This window comes from Salvia miltiorrhiza, chromosome 8 (genome assembly GCF_028751815.1).
Source record: "Salvia miltiorrhiza cultivar Shanhuang (shh) chromosome 8, IMPLAD_Smil_shh, whole genome shotgun sequence".
Lineage (NCBI taxonomy): Eukaryota > Viridiplantae > Streptophyta > Magnoliopsida > Lamiales > Lamiaceae > Salvia > Salvia miltiorrhiza.
The window spans coordinates 41,177,293-41,196,809 of NC_080394.1; the positions used below are offsets into that span (position 1 = coordinate 41,177,293).

A 19,517-nucleotide genomic window follows, 5' to 3' on the forward strand; every position below is an offset into this window, starting at 1 on the left:
TCTTCGCTTCCTTGTCTAGCATGTATGCAGGACAACCCCATATCTTTATATGGTTTAGACTGGGCTGGTGCCCATACCATAACTCGACAGGAGTTTTAGGAACCGATTTGGAAGGCACTAGATTCAGCAAGTATACCGCTGTTTCCAAGGCATATCCCCAAAACGAAATAGGCAACGATGCATAACTCATCATTGATCATACCATTTCCAAAAGAGTTCTATTTCTTCTCTCCGCCACACCGTTCTGTTGGGGAGTACCCGGTGCAGTCAATTGGGATGTAATCCCTAAATCTGACAAGTATTGTAAAAATTCGTTCCCGAGGTATTCGCCACCGCGATCAGACCGCAATGACTTGATAGATTTACCCAATCTCTTCTCCACTTCCGCCTTGAATTCTTTGAATTTCTCAAAGCATTCAGACTTGCGTTGAAGTAGGTAAATGTACCCATATCTTGAGTAATCATCAATGAAAGTGACGAAATACTCATACCCTCCACGAGCTTTTGTGGACATCGGTCCACACAAGTCGGAGTGAATCAATTCTAACACATGCGAGGCCCTATTCCCCTTGGCCTTAAAAGGCCTTGCCGTCATCTTTCCTTCTATACAGGATTCGCAGGTTCTAAATGGAACAGCTTGAAAGTCTTTCAAGACTCCATTTGAAACGAGCCTTTGGATCCTATTTAGATTGATGTGGCCTAATCTTAGGTGCCATGCATGTGTATATTGTTCATGAGAAAAATATTTCCTCTTATTCGGATTAGGACAGATTTGTGATGTAGATGCAACATGGACAGAATTTTTAATTGGACATGTAATAGTATAGAGAGAGTTGTTCAAAATTCCGAAGCAAATAGTCATGTTATTTTTCATGATAGAGACACCCCTATCAAAAGTAACAGAATATTCATCCAAAAATAACTTTGAAACAGAAATTATGTTCCGCCGAAAATCCGGCACATATAAAATATCTCTCAAAACTAAAATGTCATCACCAAAACATAAAGATAAATCTCCAATAGCAACAGCTGCGACCTTCGACGCATTGCCCATGGAGATGGTGATCTCATCACTTTCCAGCTGCCTTGTCGGCTTGAAGCCCTGCAAGGTGTAACAAACATGATCAGTTGCCCCCGTATCCACTATCCAAGAATGAGTAGAAAACGAAGCTAAACATGTTTCAGTTACTAGAACTTGTGACGTACCTTGTCCCTTTGCCTTGAGCATCGGACAATCTTTCTTCCAATGCCCAGTCTTGCCGCACTTGAAGCACTTTCCCTTTCCCGTCGGCTTCTTCACACTGTCGGTAGGGCCGTCCACTTTGGCTTTGCCACTCCCACTAGCTTCGTTGTCATTCTTGCCCTTTGGACCTTTCCACTTCTTCTTCCCGCCTTTCGACGAAGAAGCAGATCCCTTGGCAGCGACAAGAATCTCTTTCTCCTTCCGCGTGCCCATGACTCCCTCCGCCGTAACTAGAGCATTCAACAACTCATTAAGAGTATAGTTGGCCTTGCTCATAACGACATTGAGACGGAAGTTCTCATAAGATTTAGGGAGAGTGTTGAGGATGATATCGACTTTGGCTTCGCCTTCGATACCCCCTCCTAGCAGATCAAGCCTGTCAAACAAATTTATCATATGCATGACATGATCGTGCACAGAACTGCCATCGCTTATCTTACATGCCAAGATTTCTCTCATCATGTTAAAGCGGACAGATCTTTCGGACTCCCCATAAACCTCAGAGAGATTCAACATGATCGTAGTCGCGTCGTCCATACCCTGATGCTGGAGTTGTAAAGTTTGCGACATAGTCATCATAATATAGCACTTGGCCATATTATTCGACTTGTGCCACCTCCTATGCGCCTCACGTTCCGCATCAGTTGACTGATCAGTTAAGGCCGCGGGACGTGGAGTGGTAAGCACAAAACTGTGCTCATCAGCGTCAAGAATATACATTATGTGGCGTTTTCATTCGGTATAGTTAGGACCGGTGAGTGGATTGTTTGCTAGAATATTAATGATCGGAGACATAGACATATCTGAAAGTAAACAATTAAACATGTAAGAACATGAAGCACATAGTTCGTAACAATAATATAGTAACCTTTTGATAAAAACAATATTAGTGAAACCTCCAATCGCTCAAAGAATCCATGTGCAAGCCACGCGGGTGGACGTTTACACACGAACTCCTCAACCAGACTAGTTACTAGTCGTTTAATTTCCATCCATGTCAACTTTTCTTTTGACAAAAGAAACTAATAGTTGGCACCTTAGCTAGACCATATCACAATCAAGAAGGGACTCTGCGGGGAGTTGTACATTGTACTTGATATGATATCTAAGCAATGACCACAATTTAACCTCAATAATTAAATTCTCAAAATTGACATACTCACTCGGACCATGTCGCTTTCGATTTAATTATTTTGGTTATCTTATTTAATTCCATTCTCCAAAGTACTTGTGAGAATTATACAAGCAAGCCACGCGGGTGGACGTTTACTGCATAACTCCCACTACTTTAATGGATTTAAATATTTTTATAGAAATCTCATCTGACAAACTTATGAAAGAACAAATATGAAGTAAGCCACGCGGGTGGACGTTTACTCATATCGCCAATCACTTTGTTTAGAGACCGCATGTGGAGGTCTAGAAATAATTTCAATTGCTTAAAATTATTAAAACTGCTTAGTCTTTTAATTCAAAAAGTTTGTTCATGCTCAAGCACATAATCCTAGTCATGCTCATCTAGAACGCAACATGTAAGACATGCTCGCAGAATTCTAAAACATGCTTAAGAAAACGATAAAACTAGCATGCTTGTCTAAGCGCAGTTAATAAACACATATTAACAAGCAAAGACAAAACAACATGCAAAGAGCATAAAGGATTAACACCACGACATGCAAAGAACAGAAATAAAGAATTAAAATTCTTCGTGACCTATTCGTGGAATCCCAACATCTATTCTATTTTTAAAGAAAAATAAAATAAAATAAACCCAAAAACTAAAACTTAGCCCGAACACTTCATCCGGCCCGTCTTTGGAAACTAGGGTTTGGGCCCCCTAGGGTTTGGAAAATCGGCCACCTAGGGTTTGGAAACCCTAGGCGCCGCCACCTCCCTTGGCGCCCAGCGCGAGCTCGGCAGCAGCCCGGCGCACCATCCGGCAGCAGCAGCCTCCAGCACGGGCGGAACAGCAGCGACAGTGCGTCGCCCGCTGGGCGCGCCGGGCGCAAAGCGCGCAGGCGCTGCCCCGGGCGCGCCCCGCCCCCGTCGCTCGCCTCCTCTTCGCCAACCTGACCCGCATCAGCAGCAACAGTCGGGCGCACGACCAGCAGCAGCAGCGCACAGCGAGAGCAGCGGCAGCGCGCCGCCCGCTGGGCGCGCAGCGCGCAGGCGCGGCCCCGGGCGCGCACCGCCCCTGCCGGCTGCCTCCTCTCCGTCTCGCCCAGCCACCATGCGCAGCAGCCCGTGCAGCGGCAGCGTACACGGCGCACGATCAGGCACGCGCGGCGCACGGCGCGCAAGCGCTCCTGCTCGCGCTGCCCTCGGCGCCGGCAACTTTGCCGCACCGCACCTGCCACGGCACCTCTGTCCACCGTTCTTTCATCGTTGATTCGTTGTCGTGCTCGTCTCGTTCCTCAAATTTATAGATTACAACGGAAAAACAAATATAATTTGAAAAAACCTAATCTAACCACGGATTTTTCTCGTGGTGAAAAATGATTACAACGTCAAACGACGTATTCCACGAATCAACAGACCACGAAGAACAACAGCAGTAAAAACAACGCACATTATTAATCGTACATAAATTAATAATAGAGCCAAGAAATTAATCCTGGGCTCTGATACCAATTGAAGGAATATTAAATTGAATTAACGTTCCGTTTGCCCGATGATCGTTTCTTGGATTATTATTAATTTATCATACAACGATTAATCTTAAACATGCTCCTACGAATTTAACAGCTGCACATAGGTGTTAGGAATACTTACTTGTAAAGCGGATGCAGAGGTCGTTGATGATCGAATCGAAAGACTCCAGTTCTGATCTTCTCGACTGTATCCCGCTCAGCTTTCACCGTTGGATGGACAACGAGCTATGAAAGTCCCAAGCTAGAATTCACCCTACATGTTCTGCGCATCCTTTCTGCTCTCAAAACCCTAATAATTATCAGTGTGTTTTTCCTGAGAGCTGACAGCTGTATTTTATAATAAAATACAAGGGAGGGGGCGCCAGATATGAGTGAGGGGCGATTTCTAGCCCTACTTGGGCTAGGAGACATTGGGCCAGTCCAGGGACCAGATACAAGGAATAAAGATGGGCCTCAAATAAATTAATTTATCTATGGTCAGCCCAGACCATAATTAATTTATAAATATCAGTTCATTCCACTAGAGAACCGATATTGACTTACCCCTTTATTGCCGGTGATGAGACGGGGCTTGTATTTAGACTTATTAAATCCTCGTATTTAAAATATCCGACATCCATTAATTAATTATAGCTCTGACAGCCTTAATTAATTAATCTCTTTGTAATCCTTAAGCAGTACCACTCAAAACTTATTATTGCGCCTGAACTTAATCAACCTGCAGGGTTTAACGTAATAAACATTATTGAGTTCCTTAAGGGGATGTCATTATCCTATACGGATACGAGTACTAATACAGATAATCAAATATCATATATTAACCGCTATCACCCAAGATACAGAGTACTCAAGTTACTATATAACTCTCGCTCATAGTAAATTAAAGTGATAAACGAATCAACATATATATCTGAAATCTTATTAATATTAAGATTTTATTAAGTCACCGAGATCTGGATTCTTCACTTAAGTCAGATAGAAGAATACATCTCACTGTGGTCCTATCAATACGTTATGACGTACCGGTATAGACAAGTAATCAAGACAAACTACTTCCATCTATACCGCAGCCTAAACCAATAACTTGTCCTAGAGTTGTTTCGGCTGTGATTATATTATATCTCTAAAGGTTATTCCAATTATACGGTCTTCTGTGATCTACAACACACCATATAATCTACTTATATAGAGATAAAGAACATACATATACAATCATGAACCCAATCAGATAGGAGATAAAATAGGGAACACATGAATCATTGTATACAAGCATAAAACGTTCTTGCTTTCAGTATACAAATCCAACATTTCTGCACTGCCTGCACTAGTTCAGTTTCATTTGAGCTAACTGCCTGCACTTGCAAGCTTTGAATAGCCCTAAACCAACCTAAATCATTGATGTTGGTGTCTGGACTATTTGGAGGTTGATGAATAATTCGAATATCAAATCCATTTGCACTTGCAGCTGCTCTAAAATCAGGATCATCATCTTTTATATGGGGCTTAGCATTATCTTGCTGTATGTATATAGTTTTGCTTGCAAATTGGGGCCACTTGGCCATGATTGCAGGTATAAGCTGTATATGTAGAGAGAAAAAACTGAAATTATTGATCTTACACATGAACTAAAATGAGCTCAACATAATAAAACCAATCATCTTTGAGTTACAATGCATACATAGCTCCTGTGAACCCCATACCTTGTAGATGTACATGTCTTTCATCACTTGTTTAGTGATGGACTGAATTGGCTTCTCTTCTAAGGTTCCAGCCTCCCGGTTCTTTGATTCTCGCTTCGCTGGTACCATCTCAGTGAACGGGAAAATCTCTATCTTCCCATCGAATAATACACTTCCATCTTCATCAAATAACGGCCTACACACTGCACATAGGAACATAATCTTTTTGATGAACTTTTTACTTTTACATGTGCGGTGTGGGTCGATTTCTGCTGGAGTCAAGTAAAATTTGTGATTTACTTTGCTCATGTAGAACCACTTCTCATCAGCATGAATAACATTGTGCATGTTATTGAACTTGAGGACATTGCATATTCTGTCATACACAACTTGTTGTAGAGAGAACCGCAGCCGTAATAACTTGTTGGGGGCTGTTAAATCTGGTCGAATGGCACTAGAATGAGGTCTGATCAGCCCCTTTGATATCCATCTACCAACTGTGCTCTTTGAGCAGTTTATGCCAGTTGCAAGCCTTCGAATTGTACCCCTTTTGTGCAATTCAAGACTTGAAATGAGTTCCAAATCTATGTGCACTCTTTTCCTTTGACTCTTACTGATTTTTTTGCTTTGAACGGTGACCAACTGACCTTGTGCATGTTCGTCTTTTGCAGCCTTCCACAAACGGGCGATAGAACTCCGACAGCATCCCCATTTCTCCGTGGCTGCCTTGGCCGTCCCATAGTGAAGCTTCCCATTTGATGAGTTTTGAAGAAGAAACAAAGCAATGGCTTGTCGTTCGGCCCCGCTGAGATCTTTCCTTCTTGTCATTCTCTTTTTTTTTTTTTTTGGTGGAAGCAGTTTTTGTAGAAGAATTTGGGGCGAAATGCTGCCCAAATTTTGGTGTAGTAAGAATGTGCAACCACCTCCTTTTATAGGGTTGTAAAGATAACTTTTGGTGGCAATTTTAATTGAAAAGTGGCGCCAGTTTTTTTCATGTTTAATGAATTGTGTTTTTTGGCTATTTGGAGGGAATTAGGCAGCGGCAGTTTTGGGAAATGAAAAAAAAAATGCTAATGGAGAAAAAAGGAATAAATAGGAATAAAAAAAATGTGGCAGAAATTAATTTAAGTAGATTTTCGAATTTAAATTTTTTAAGTTTAAAATTTGAAGTCAAAAGTTAAAATAAAGGTCAAATAATTCATTAAACAATACCTAATCAAAATACTAATGGAGGTGGGCCATATCACTTTAACACCTAAACCACTACTCCTTAATCTCCGTGCCCAAATGAATTGTGTTTTAAATATTGGGACGAAGGGAGTATATTGAAGAAAATTTGATAAAGGTATTATACATTCTTTATTATAATTTTTAAATACAAACATATTACTCCCCCTGTCCTGTGAAAATAGTCCTAATTTTCTATTTTGGGGTGTCACAAAATATAGTCATAATCCATTTATGGACACTACCCCACAATACATTACCCTCCATATATTAACTTATTTACATATTCTACCACGTGGTGGGACCATCCCTCCACTCACAATACAATTAATTATTATTATTACCTTTATGGTGGGACCATTTCTCCACTCATAATATACTTAACCACTTTTATTAAAACTCGTGTCACTCCCTCCTAGGACTATTTTTACAGGGCGGAGGGAGTATAATGTTAAAATTTCAAGAATGACGCTCACTCCAGTGGATCTAAGATTGCCATTTAAGTTCCAGCGGCATCAATTTTCTCTTATTGTTTCATATGCAATTACTATTAACAAAAGTCGGGGCCAATCTCTTTCACAAGTTGGTTTAATTTTGCTAAAATCTATTTTTCCACATAATTGTACGTTGTTATTTCGAGAGTTCGTAGTCGTAAAGATTTGAAAATCTTCATTTCTAATAAGGATAGTGGTGACAATACGACTACTGCCAATGTTGTGTATAAAGAAGTCTTTCAGCATTTATAAAATTCAGATGCAATATTTATATAATATTGTTATTATTTTTGTTATGCTTTAATATTTACATGAAAATACTGTACAAAATATAACATATGGTCAACTTTATATGCATCGTGAAAACTACACATTTTATCATCCATTCTGCTACAAATATTTTAGTTATAAAAAGATTTATATTTATAATTTTTTAAATATTTATAACTATTATAATTGATTTAATATTTATAATATATATACAAAATTATTTTCGTGCATCGCACGTGGGCAACTACTAGTTGAGTTTAATTGCTCAATATTGCTATACGAGTGTATATTCTCTTTTTTCAATAGAAAAATATGGTTTTACTTTTTAAGTCCTTTTTATGGACTGAGAGAATAATAGTGTTTTTGAACTGAAGAAAATTGTATCTTATCTAAGTTAAGGACTTTTTAAGTCCTTTTTATGGACTGAGAAAAGAATAATATTTTTCAGACTCGAACCAAAAATCTTTGACATTAGATATTAACCCCTTACCGATTCGCCAAAACACGTACGCCATGCCTTCATTTATGTCCTCCTCATTGTGGTTGCATGGGTAAAAAAATAAAGAGAGCAGAGGCCTTCATAAATGTCACTTGTGAATCAGTGTTGATCTATTACATTATCGTATAGAATTTCTATCATAATTGTGCATGCAATTATCAAATTGATGTTTGTTCACGTGACTATCCCAAATCAAATTGAAGCCCAATTTGTTTGAAATGGTTCATCGGCCCATAAATATTCTCAGCCTATCTAATAACATGGTAGAAAATCTCTTATTTTAATATTTCAAGAATTTATCATATTTATTAAAAAAGTTTCCGATGAATTGGTGGTTGACAATTACCAAACAAGAAAATTCGAAAACGACATCTAAAAGTTATAAAATAGATCAAAGTTTTATTCATTCTTAAATCAGTGGACACAATATATATATAAATCAAATCAGCCAAAGAGCAGCAACATCAAAATTCTTCTCCTCATTTAAATAATACTAATATTTTTCTAAAAAAGTAGACAACCCTAAAAGATGTCAAGCTTCACCACTGTATCTATAAATACTACCGACAGAGAAAAGGCTGTGAAATTGTGAACTGAGGCATGCAAATAAATTTTGAAGAGGTCGAATTTGCCCTTCATCCACCAAAAAGCCGTACGATGTTTCCCGCCTCAGAAATGGCGTGCAACAAAATATCGGGAAAATTAAAAGGAGAGGCTAAGCTGATTGCTTTGCGAAAAGACCTAAACGCCCCCCACATGTAGAGGTGTTTTCTTATGTCCCTAAATTATTTTTCTTTTAACACATGCTGTTTCCTTATGTCCCTAAATTAATTTTGTTTTAAATTATTTTAGACTTTAAAACTATTGGCTCTCGAGAACTATTGCCAGGCACAGGCTCCATTATGCTCTCACATGTGTCATCAAACTATACATGTAGGAATATAAAAATATCAATTGATTGATGAGTTGGAACGAAGTCACTCTCATATAATCATATTTCAAGAGCTATATCGGATCAAATAAGACCCCACTGGACCAAATCCGACCCGTATAATATCAATATGGGTCGAGTTAAATTTTTTATTATTATTTTATTGTCATAAATGAGATAAATTGAGCTTTACCCCATATCAAAATATAACTTTTTTAAATGTCTATTTAACTATTTCGTGTAATTTGCAAGTATTGCACATAAACATGAGTTCACTTAATACACACTGATGTATCAATTAGGTTCGTATGAATATACAGAGAGAGAATAAATAATCCAATTAGAATTACTATCTTTTAAATGAGAATTGATAATGAATAATTTAATAAAATTCACGAATAAAGTAATATAATGCACGACTAGTCATTTTTACTTGAGTTGGAATTTGGAAAGGGACGAAAATTTGACCACATTAACCGAATACAGCTATTCGGAGATTATATTAATTTATTTGTAATTTTTATTAATTTATTAATTATTTTTATTTTTCACAAAAAATAATATTCTTATTGGATGATTGGATCTCAATTTTTTACTCCCTCCGTCCCGCGAAGCGTGACCCATTTCTTTTCGGCACGTAAATTAAGGAGAGTATGTTTATTGATTTAAGTGTCTTTGCTAATAAAGTGAATAAGTGTTTAAGGATTGCTTTTATTATGTCTATTATTATTCCTTTTATTTTGACAATTTGATCTTCATAATTTCTTTATAAATTAATTAATATGATTAGTTAAATATGGTTAATTAATTAAATATTTAAATAATCAAAATACTGAAACATATTAAAGCTGAAATTGTTAAAGCAAGTACACGAATACTGAAACATATTTAAATAATCAAAATACTGACACCTATTAAAGCAAGTACACGAATTCTTAAAACTGAAATTGTTTGAAAATCCCCCGAAAAAATTGGCGGCAGTACAAGGGATACTCCAATATTTCATTGTCTGCGAAAATTTCCCACCAAAACCTAAATTACAAGTCTATTTAAGAGAGTTACACCACAAAGAAACATAACAAGCTAACAACAAAAAAAACCTAGCAAGCTAAAATGGGGAAAGATCTCACTACAACACAAAGAAACCAAATGGTGCAATTCATCCTCCAAGGCAGCATTGATGGGAAGCCGAAATATGGCAGAATACTTGAAGCCGTTCAGAAATTCTCAACCTCTCGTTCCACTGTTACTCGACTGTGGAGGGCTGCAAGAAAGCAACATCAAGCAGGTGAAGTTATAAATAGTGTAAGTCGAAAGATTACTACAAAACGTAGAACTCAAGTTCATCTAGATTTGACTGTTCTATCAAATCTCGAATACACCAAGCGAGGCACGATTAGGAAGCTTGCAGTTGGTCTAGAAATCAGTAAGAGCACCATTGGCAGGTGGGTGAAATTTGGAAAAAAATCAGAGCACACACAAGTGCTCTAAAACCAGATTTGACAGCCACCAACAAGCTATTGAGGCTGCGATTCTCACTTGAATCCTTAGAATTGGATAGGATTCTTAATAAAATCAAATTCAGAGATATGCATAACACCGTGCATATAGACGAGAAGTGGTTTTACATTACTCGAGGTTCACATAGATACTACTTAGCACTCGGAGAGCCCGAGCCACACCGAACATGTAAAAGCAATAAATTCATTACCAAGATCATGTTTATGTGCGCTGTAACAAGGCCATTGATAGCAGAAAATGGCACTGTTTTATTTGATGGTAAAATAGGTATATTTCCATTCACCATCCAAGTTCCAGCTAAGAGAAATAGTAGGAACAGACAAGCTGGCACCCTTGAGACTAAAGCAATCGAAACAAATACGGCTCATCAAAACAAGTTCAGAGCACCAAATCAAAACAAATACGGCTCATCAAAATAAGTTCAGAGCACCAAATCAGAACAAATACAGCTCATCACAACAAGTTCATAGCAACAAATCAAAACAAATACGGCTCATCACAACAAGTTCAGAGCACCACCAACAACAATTCAGAGCACCACTATCAAATTCAAAGCAACACACATCAAATTCAGAGCAACACACAACAATTCAGAGCACCACTATCAAATTCAGAGCAACATGCAACAATTCAGAGCAACACACATCAAATTCAGAGCAACACACCAACAACAATTCAGAGCACCACTATCAAATTCAGAGCAACACGCAACAATTCAGAGAAACACACAACAATTCAGAGCACCACTATCAAATTCAGAGCAACAAGCAACAATTCAGAGCAACACACATCAAATTCAAAGCAACACACAACAATTAGAACAACATCACCTCATCAAGGGATAAGAAACCCTTATCTTTGCACTGTTTATCGGCTATGGCAACACACTCGGCCCACTCCTCCGTGCTCGGCTTCCAAGGAAAATAGACATGGGAGAAATCCATGGGCGACATCACCTCCTCTCCAGTTTCGCACCGTGCTTCCTCCATGCCACCGGCGACCCCAAGTCCACCGGGATACTCATCATCACTGTCGAATTCAGCTTCTAGCTCGAATGGTTGAAGACCACCTCAGACCCAATACGGATCGATGGACGAGGAGGGGTGGCGATGGAGTGGGACGGAGGAGGAGAGAGGAGGTGGCTGAGAAAGGAATGGGACGGAGGAGGAGTGAGGAGGTCGCCGTAAATTACCATACCTCCACTTGGGGACAGGGACGGGGACGGGGACGGGGCCGAGGGATGCCCATTTGCCTCGCCGCCGGCGAGCCCACCGCTCGCAGAGACAATCGCGGTGGGGGAAGCGAGGGGGAGAGCGAGCTGCATAGGGCCGACGATAGGGCGAGACAAGAGTGAGGGTAAGGCGAGGGTTAACCCACCCATCGTTTTCTGCCATTAAACCACCGTAGGAGAGAGCGGCGGAAGCAATCCCTAGATCTGAGTCTGCGATGGGGAGCGGCACTTGGGGAGAGAGAGAAGAGACTTGAGGGGCCAGAAACCAAATGGGCTCATTTTAGGGTTTCGGGGAATTCAATCGTTAATTGGGTCCTTACTTAGGCCATTAATTAAGTATAGTTATAACCCCTAATTATCTTTAATCTTTGTTATTTTTAGAAACAGGTCAAGCTTTGTGGGACAATCCAAAAAGCAAAGTGGGTCACGCTTCGCGGGACGGAGGGAGTATATAAAATCAGACAAATTTAATATTGAATCTTATAATATAAGTTGATGATTTGGAAAGAAGCGAAGTTGAAACTCGGCAACATTATCGGCAAAGTAAAGCACCGCCTCCCAATAATTTGGCAATAGCCGAAGTGATGATAATGTTGAAGGAGAGCCACATATTTAATTTTCTCCAACTGTGCCGACGCTTCTTGTAAATTTTGCCATTTCAAAATAATTAATATAAACGAATTCCCCCATTTTTTAGCCATAAATTAATAATCAAGCAAATAAACAATAACCACTTTTTAATGAGTATTTATTACTACTGAAAAATGTTCGCTTCATTAATTTACATTAAAAGAGAAGAGAGAAATTATATTCTAGTGAAACGAGTTGGTTTCACTTTATTACTTTTATTTAGCTTTTGCTAATTTGAGTGGAAATCCTAGTTGCAAAGTCTATCATTAATCTGCTCTGCATTTTATGATTTTGAAGGAACAATTTTATAGATTTATCTTGGAAATGTGCTGTATTTAAAGTGGTAAAGTGGCAGTCAATTTTTGACAAGGTCTTCTCAGTTTTTCAGTGAGAATTAATGGAAGTGTTCATGCATTAGACATGCACCATAATTAATTGGTTGAATTTACTAGTACTACGTTTGGTTTTGATTTAGATAGTTCGATAATAAAGTCTATAATAATGTTACTCAGTTACTCTCACTCTCAGGGGAGTTTTTCTTTTTCCTTAATAAATCAAATCAAAAATTCGTTGAATTAAAGGTTTTTATATTTCTCTTTTAGAAAAAGGAGAAATGTATTATCATATTCTTTTTTTTTTTGTTAACTTTAAGAAAAAACGAAAAAAAAATTATATTATATCCTTTTTTTTTTCCTTAAAAATATCCCTTTTTGGTTAGCTTAAAAACTTTCTTTTAAAAAAAAAACAACTTAAAAAATTGTTAAGAAATGGAGGTCGTGTGCTTTTCATTTATATTGAAATTATGTCCTTCAATGAAATTGGAGTCCCTATGCTTTTGTAGTATAATTTTACAGTATACTATGATGGAAAAGAAATTCCCAGCACACTAGAAGATGCTCCCCCATTTTTATCATAAACAATTTACATAATCCATATGAAAAAAGAGGAACGGTGGATATTGTCAAAAGTGTCCAACCACCAAAATGAATCTAATCCAAAAAAAGAAAATAGTGTATCATATAGAAGGAATATTTAATTTGTTTATTTATTTAAATGAAACATGGGGCCTCAACTTTTTTGACTGATTGGACCTTATTTTCGTAACAAAGATGAGACAAAGGGCTTAATAACGATTAGATTTTGGGACCCACATTTATCCCAATTTAAGGACCAATAAAAGGCTAACTTTTGCACCGCCACAAAATACCAAATCTTGTTTGAATAACGTGATTCAAATCTTTCGAATAATATAAGTAGAATTTCTCTCAAAAAAAAAATAATATAAGTAGAATTTTATTTTGCTAATAAAAAGATGGGAACAATAATTTATTGATCCGGTTAGGGTAATTATAAGCTGCACCGTCGCTTTAATAGATTAGTGTGGAATTTGAAAGGAAAATTCGACGAATGGGCAGCTTTGTATATGCATACAAAATAGGATATATGTTTTTCAAATGGTAAATTTATGAAAAAGCCAAAAAAAAATTGGTAAATTGATGAATATCACTTGAGGTGGAAATATTTATGAATCTATTTTCGAAGTGTCGTAATAGTAAATAGATGAATATGTGTCGTGCGAAGTTATTATAGTAGCTGAACACAGAACACCGGTGGATTGACTAAAATGATACTCCATTGGTTTCATTACAAATATTTTACAATATCATGAAAATCCCTAAATTATACTTATTTTATAAAAAATATCCAGAAACTTTTAAAATGTTATTAAAACCCTCAAACTATCAACTTTTTATCAAATATATACCGCATCTATTTTTTGGTTACCAGAAACGTGATGTGGCTCGCCGGATGCCACAATGTAATTTATATTCTATTTTTTTAAATGACATGGAAAAAACGACTTCGTTTCGTACCATATTCTGTCGTGTTTATCCCTAATTCTAGATTATTAGTGTGAATTTCAAACACGATAGCAGTGAATTTTAAATTTCAGAGTGAATTTTTTAAATTGATATGGTACAAAACGACGTCGTTTTTGCCATTACATTTTAAAAAAATAGAATATAAATTATATTGTGGCATCCGACGAGCCACATCACGTTTTTGGTGACCAAAAAATAAATACGGGATATATTTGATAAAAATCTGATAGTTTGAAGGTTTAGAGGATATTTTGAAAGTTTCAACGTATTTTTGATAAAGCGGGTATACTTCAGGGATTTTCATGATATTTACCCTACTTTTTATAATGAAATATTTCATTATAAAGCATTTTCTTTTGACAACATATTCTTTGTTTATACCTAATATTTAAACAATTTTCATCAGCTCACTCTATGTACTAATTACATATTTCTTAATTTTCGCTCCCAAAAAATAAGGGACATTTATAATGGAACGAGGATAGTATATATTAACAAAAAAATCATTGGATTTTTGTGTAAATTGAAGTAGTTTCCGCGCACTTACAAGTATTTATTTTGATGAGCAAATTGATGATACCGTAATTATTACTCCTTCCGTCCTTGTAAAAAGTATCCATTTTTAAATGGCACAAATTTTAATAAAGTAGTTGAATATGTTGTAAGTGGAGTCAGGCTTTCACTTTTTTGTGAGTGGAAAATTTACTAAAAATAGACTAGATACATTTTCTGAGGACGAACGAAAATGACAAATTTAATACTCCCTCCGTCCCAATAAATGTGGCCACCTTTCCATTTTGGTTTGTCCCATTAAAAGTGGCCACTTTCCCAAAATGGAAATATTTATAATTTAATTAACCCTAATTAGTTATCTAAACCTAAACTCTAATTAAATAAACAAACACACACACACTCAGACACACATCACGCAGATAAACAGCGTCGCACCCTCTCCCTCTCGTCTGCACCCTCTGGTCGACGGCGGCGCCGCCGTTGCGCCACGAGCGCCGTCTCCTCACCCTCTCGCATCTCTCTCTGTCTCCCCCTCTTTCACCCTCTGACTCTCTTTCTCATCTATCGCTTCTCTCTCTCTAAAGAGCTTTATGTCTGCCGCCGCCTCCTGCCTTCCGACGTCTGGTCTTCATGAATTCGGAGTCGCGCCGCCGCCGCGTCTCTGTAATTCCGGCAAGAGAGCGAGCCCTAGCCCTGAGAGTGGTCGCGATTTGGGGGTGGCGAGCCCTAGATCTGAGGATGGCCGCGTCTCCTTCTCCCTCCCTCTCTTGGCTCGCTTGTGAAGGTGAGGGGTGAGCGGCGACCGCCGTCGTCGTTGCCATCGCTCCAGGCAAGCCACTGCCCTCTCTCTTCCTCACTCTTCTCCGGACTCCCTTGCAACCTCTGCTTCCTCTCCTTTCCCAGGTTTGGCACGAAGCTCGACTCTTCTCCCTTGCTCATATCTCTATCGAACAAATCCGACCCAACTTCTTGTGATTTGGTTTGCAATTGCAATTTGGGTGCGATGTGCGATTTGGGATTTATTTCTGTTCATTTGCGATCTGATTTAGTTCATTTCTTGTGATTTGGATCTGTTAATTTGCGATCTGCTTTGCAATTTGGGATTTCGTTTGCGATTTCGTCGCCGGCGTCGCCTCCGGCGAGAATATGGAACTGATGTAGTGAGAAGAAGACTTAATTAGCTCTTTAATTTTGATAGATAACACTTAATTAAAAAAGTGGGCCACACATGATTAACACTTAACTATCACTTTCTTAATCTCCGTGCCGAAAACAAAGTGGCCACATTTATTGGGACGGAGGGAGTACATTTTATGAGGACAGAGAGAATAGTATTTATTGCTAGATAGTGATAAAATCTAGACTATATTAAAACATCAATTTCAATTTGAAATTAATTTAAAAATTAAATGATAATTTCATAGTTATAATAAAATTAAAGGTTTATTTGTAAACATTATTTTTAAATTTTTTTTCTTTATCTTCTTATTTTTTGTTTTATTTCTCTCTAAAATTGTAAAAATCGACTAATTATGAAATTTTTAATATGCATTTCAAATTAAAGATCAAGATAAATAATTTAATTTGATATATATATTATGCAAATATTTGATTCAAAATGTAAAAGTTATATTTATTTAAGATTAATTTTTTAAAGAAAATATTTCATCTCTCATCTTTTTTTGAATAAATCTATTTTTCATTATTTTTTTCATTTTTAATTTTTTTTTGCCTTTCATATTTATTTTTGTGAATTCTTCTTTATTTTTTTATTTCTTCAATATTCAGCTCAAATATATTCAGTTAAAATTATTTATTTATTTATAATAATAATAGAATTAATATCAACTTTATATAAATATAAAAATATAAAATATTTCTTGCGCATTGCGCCGAGTGCAAATGTGATCAGTTAGTTATAATTATTGTCCACAAAGGTAGATGTAAACTTGGGAATAAATAATAATGTATCAAATGGGCTTAATAGATTTCAAATTCACATCTATAATTGGAACGTAATTTCAATGTATTTGTGGATCATTCGTGTATATTTTTTCAGGAGGAAAATATATTATATTTATTCAGTAACATCATCTCTTACAATATCTTCTAATCAATAAGAAAAAAAAAGGTAGGCCGAAATGCACGCTACTCACAGTGCAAATGACATATTAAGCCAAGTTATGCATGTGCGGTTCTATTCGCCGAACAATGAACGATGCATGTGACATATCATGTATGTCTTCCGGCAGTAGCTCGTCCCCCTCCTCCCGAACAATGACAATAAATAAAATGATGCTTAGATGTATTTTAAATAAATAATCTATTGATTATATAAAGAGCTACATATTGAAGAGCTCTTCACTATTCTCTATTATAAGTGGCACTTTCACAATTTAGTATTGTTTCACTCTCAATTCTACACTTTATGATATTTTTACATTTATAAATTCATATATCCCACATTGAATTTCTACTAAACTTCATCAATTCACAACCTAAATAAAAGGTTCAATCTTCATGAATACATTAGATCATCTATCTTTCCCACGTTGATATTCTATTAAATTTAATCATGAGAAAATCTTGATAAAGAAATACTTATAATATGTATTTCAGATAAAAAATAGTTTACCACATTTTTTTATAGTTGCAATAGTATTTCACATTAAATTTATATTTATGTTAAACTTCATAATTTTTAAGGTCTAAAAAAATTGTAATTAGATTTCGATATCTGCAAACCTAAATAAAAGTATAGATGTTTTGAAATAAATATGTTCTTCAATTGAATTTGATCATATAAAATAATACTTACATGTATTTTAAATAAATAAGTTATTCAATTTAATTTAATCATATAAAATAGAGAAAATGATACCAAGATATATATAAAATAAATAAATTCTTCAATTTAATTAGGTCGTATAAAATAATTTGAAATAAATCTTCATTTCCACATTAATCTCATAATGATATATATAAATAAAATGTTTAATCTTCATTCATATATTAGCTTCTCATCGTTTCCACATTGATATTTTATCATTCTCGCATCTTTATTGAACTTCTCCATGAAAAAAAAAACATAGAGTAAAATTTTGAAGTAGCCAAAATGAAGCATAAAACACAATTTATGGCCACACATTGAATAAACACAAATTTTGGCCATTTTTATTGATTTGGACGTTTTTACCCTTAATGAGGCGGACCGGGTAGGATCAGGCACGCGGGTCGCGTGCCGGGTCGGGTTAGGCACTTATGGCACTATTAGTGCCATAAGTGCCAAGATTTTACTTTGGTTTTATTTTGAATTTCCGTTGGCAAGTGCCATACGTGCAGCACAAATACAGAAACAACAGCATCATTTAAATCCTAAATGGAACATCTAAACCCTAAATGGAACATCTAAACCTCAAATGGATAATCTAAACCCTAAATGGAATATCTAAACCCTAGGGGGAAGTGTGCACTTATGGTACTTATGGCACTAATAGTGCCATAAGTGTCATACGTGCAGCACATAGATCAGATCAGATCTGCCATGGTTGCAATCGAAGGAGGCGGAGATCAGATCTGCCGATGGAAGAGGCGGTGCAACGATCAGATCAGATCCACCGCCGCCGCCTCATCAGACCAGATCTACCGCCGCCGCCTCATCCTCTACTCCGACGAATTCTGCCCAGGCGGCGCGCTGGAGAGAGAGAGAGGGAGATGAGAAAGAGAGAGGAGAGAGCGGCAGCCGCTGGAGAGAGAGAGAGAGAGAGGATCTCCTCCACCACCGTCGCGAGAGTTCCGACGAATTCTCTAAGCTCGGCGCCGCTGCCGCGCAGCCGCTGGAGAGAGAGAGGGGGAGGGAGATGAGAAAGAGAGAGGAGCCGCTAGAAAGAGAGAGAGAGATGAGAAAGACAGAGGAGCCGCTGGAGAGAGAGAGGGAGATGAGAAAGAGAGAGGAGAGAGAGAGAAGGGTAGAATAATCATGACATACAAAAAATGGCCAAAATTTATGTTTTTTCAAATGGTGGACAAAATTTAATGTTGTATGTTGAATAGGGCCATTTGGCCCTATTGTTTGAAAAACATAAATAAAAGGATAGTTTTGATATGCATTTAAAACAAAGAGATTCTTCTATTTAATTTATTCAGGAAAAATAATTTCACATAAATTATCCTTCCTGAATTGATCTTACACATTCTCATATACATTGAATTTATACTAATATATGTGTAATAAATAAAATTTTCAATTTAATTTTGGGTTAATTTCCGGAAAAACCATATACTTTTTCGATTTTTGGTTATTTCCCATGACAAAAAAAGTCTGAACAGAAATCCATGAATTGAAAACTTAATTGTAATTTTCCCCCGCGTCCATTTTTTCCCCAAATTGAATCTGAGGTGGCAATCGAATTTCCAGCGTGTCATCGCCGGGAATTGGAGTTTTGCGGCGATAGTGAAGCTTTTTTGAGTCCCGTCACCTCGACCTCCGGCGCCAGCAAACCAGTCAACGGTCGCCTTGCCCGAGCCTCGTGACTCCACCCCGAGTCCCCAACGCCGGCGACGATTGGCAGTTGGCACGACAATTAGTTTTGAGAGAACTGATTTAGATCCCAGCTCCCACCTCCGCCGCCCTCATCTCGCCTCCAACCTCCGCCCTCTCGCCTCGCCGCTTCCACACACCGCCTCCGCCCTCCCCTTTCCTCTTCCAGTTTGCTCGCCTCTATTCTCATTAATTAGGGCTCATT

The 19,517-nt window shown here is 37.3% G+C and overlaps 1 protein-coding gene across 1 annotated transcript; it reads right to left on the bottom strand.

The window, feature by feature from the left end:
* Nucleotides 1–1,742: 1,742 nt before the first annotated feature.
* Nucleotides 1,743–6,401, bottom strand: LOC130998475 (uncharacterized). Its single transcript, XM_057923895.1, has 3 exons — nucleotides 5,595–6,401; nucleotides 5,201–5,471; nucleotides 1,743–1,789 (listed from the first exon to the last, which is right to left on the bottom strand). The coding sequence occupies exons 1-3, from the start codon at nucleotides 6,399–6,401 to the stop codon at nucleotides 1,743–1,745; spliced, it is 1,125 nt and encodes a 374-aa protein (XP_057779878.1).
* Between the last annotated feature and the right edge of the window lie 13,116 nt (nucleotides 6,402–19,517).

Coding starts and splice junctions, on each gene's coding strand:
- LOC130998475 (XM_057923895.1), bottom strand. CDS start 6,401: ATGACAAGAAGGAAAGATCTCAGCGGGGCCGAACGACAAGCCATTGCT. Junction 5,472..5,594: donor AAGACATGTACATCTACAAG/GTATGGGGTTCA, acceptor CTACATATACAG/CTTATACCTGCAATCATGGC. Junction 1,790..5,200: donor AGTGCAGGCAGTGCAGAAAT/GTTGGATTTGTA, acceptor TTACAACTCCAG/CATCAGGGTATGGACGACGC.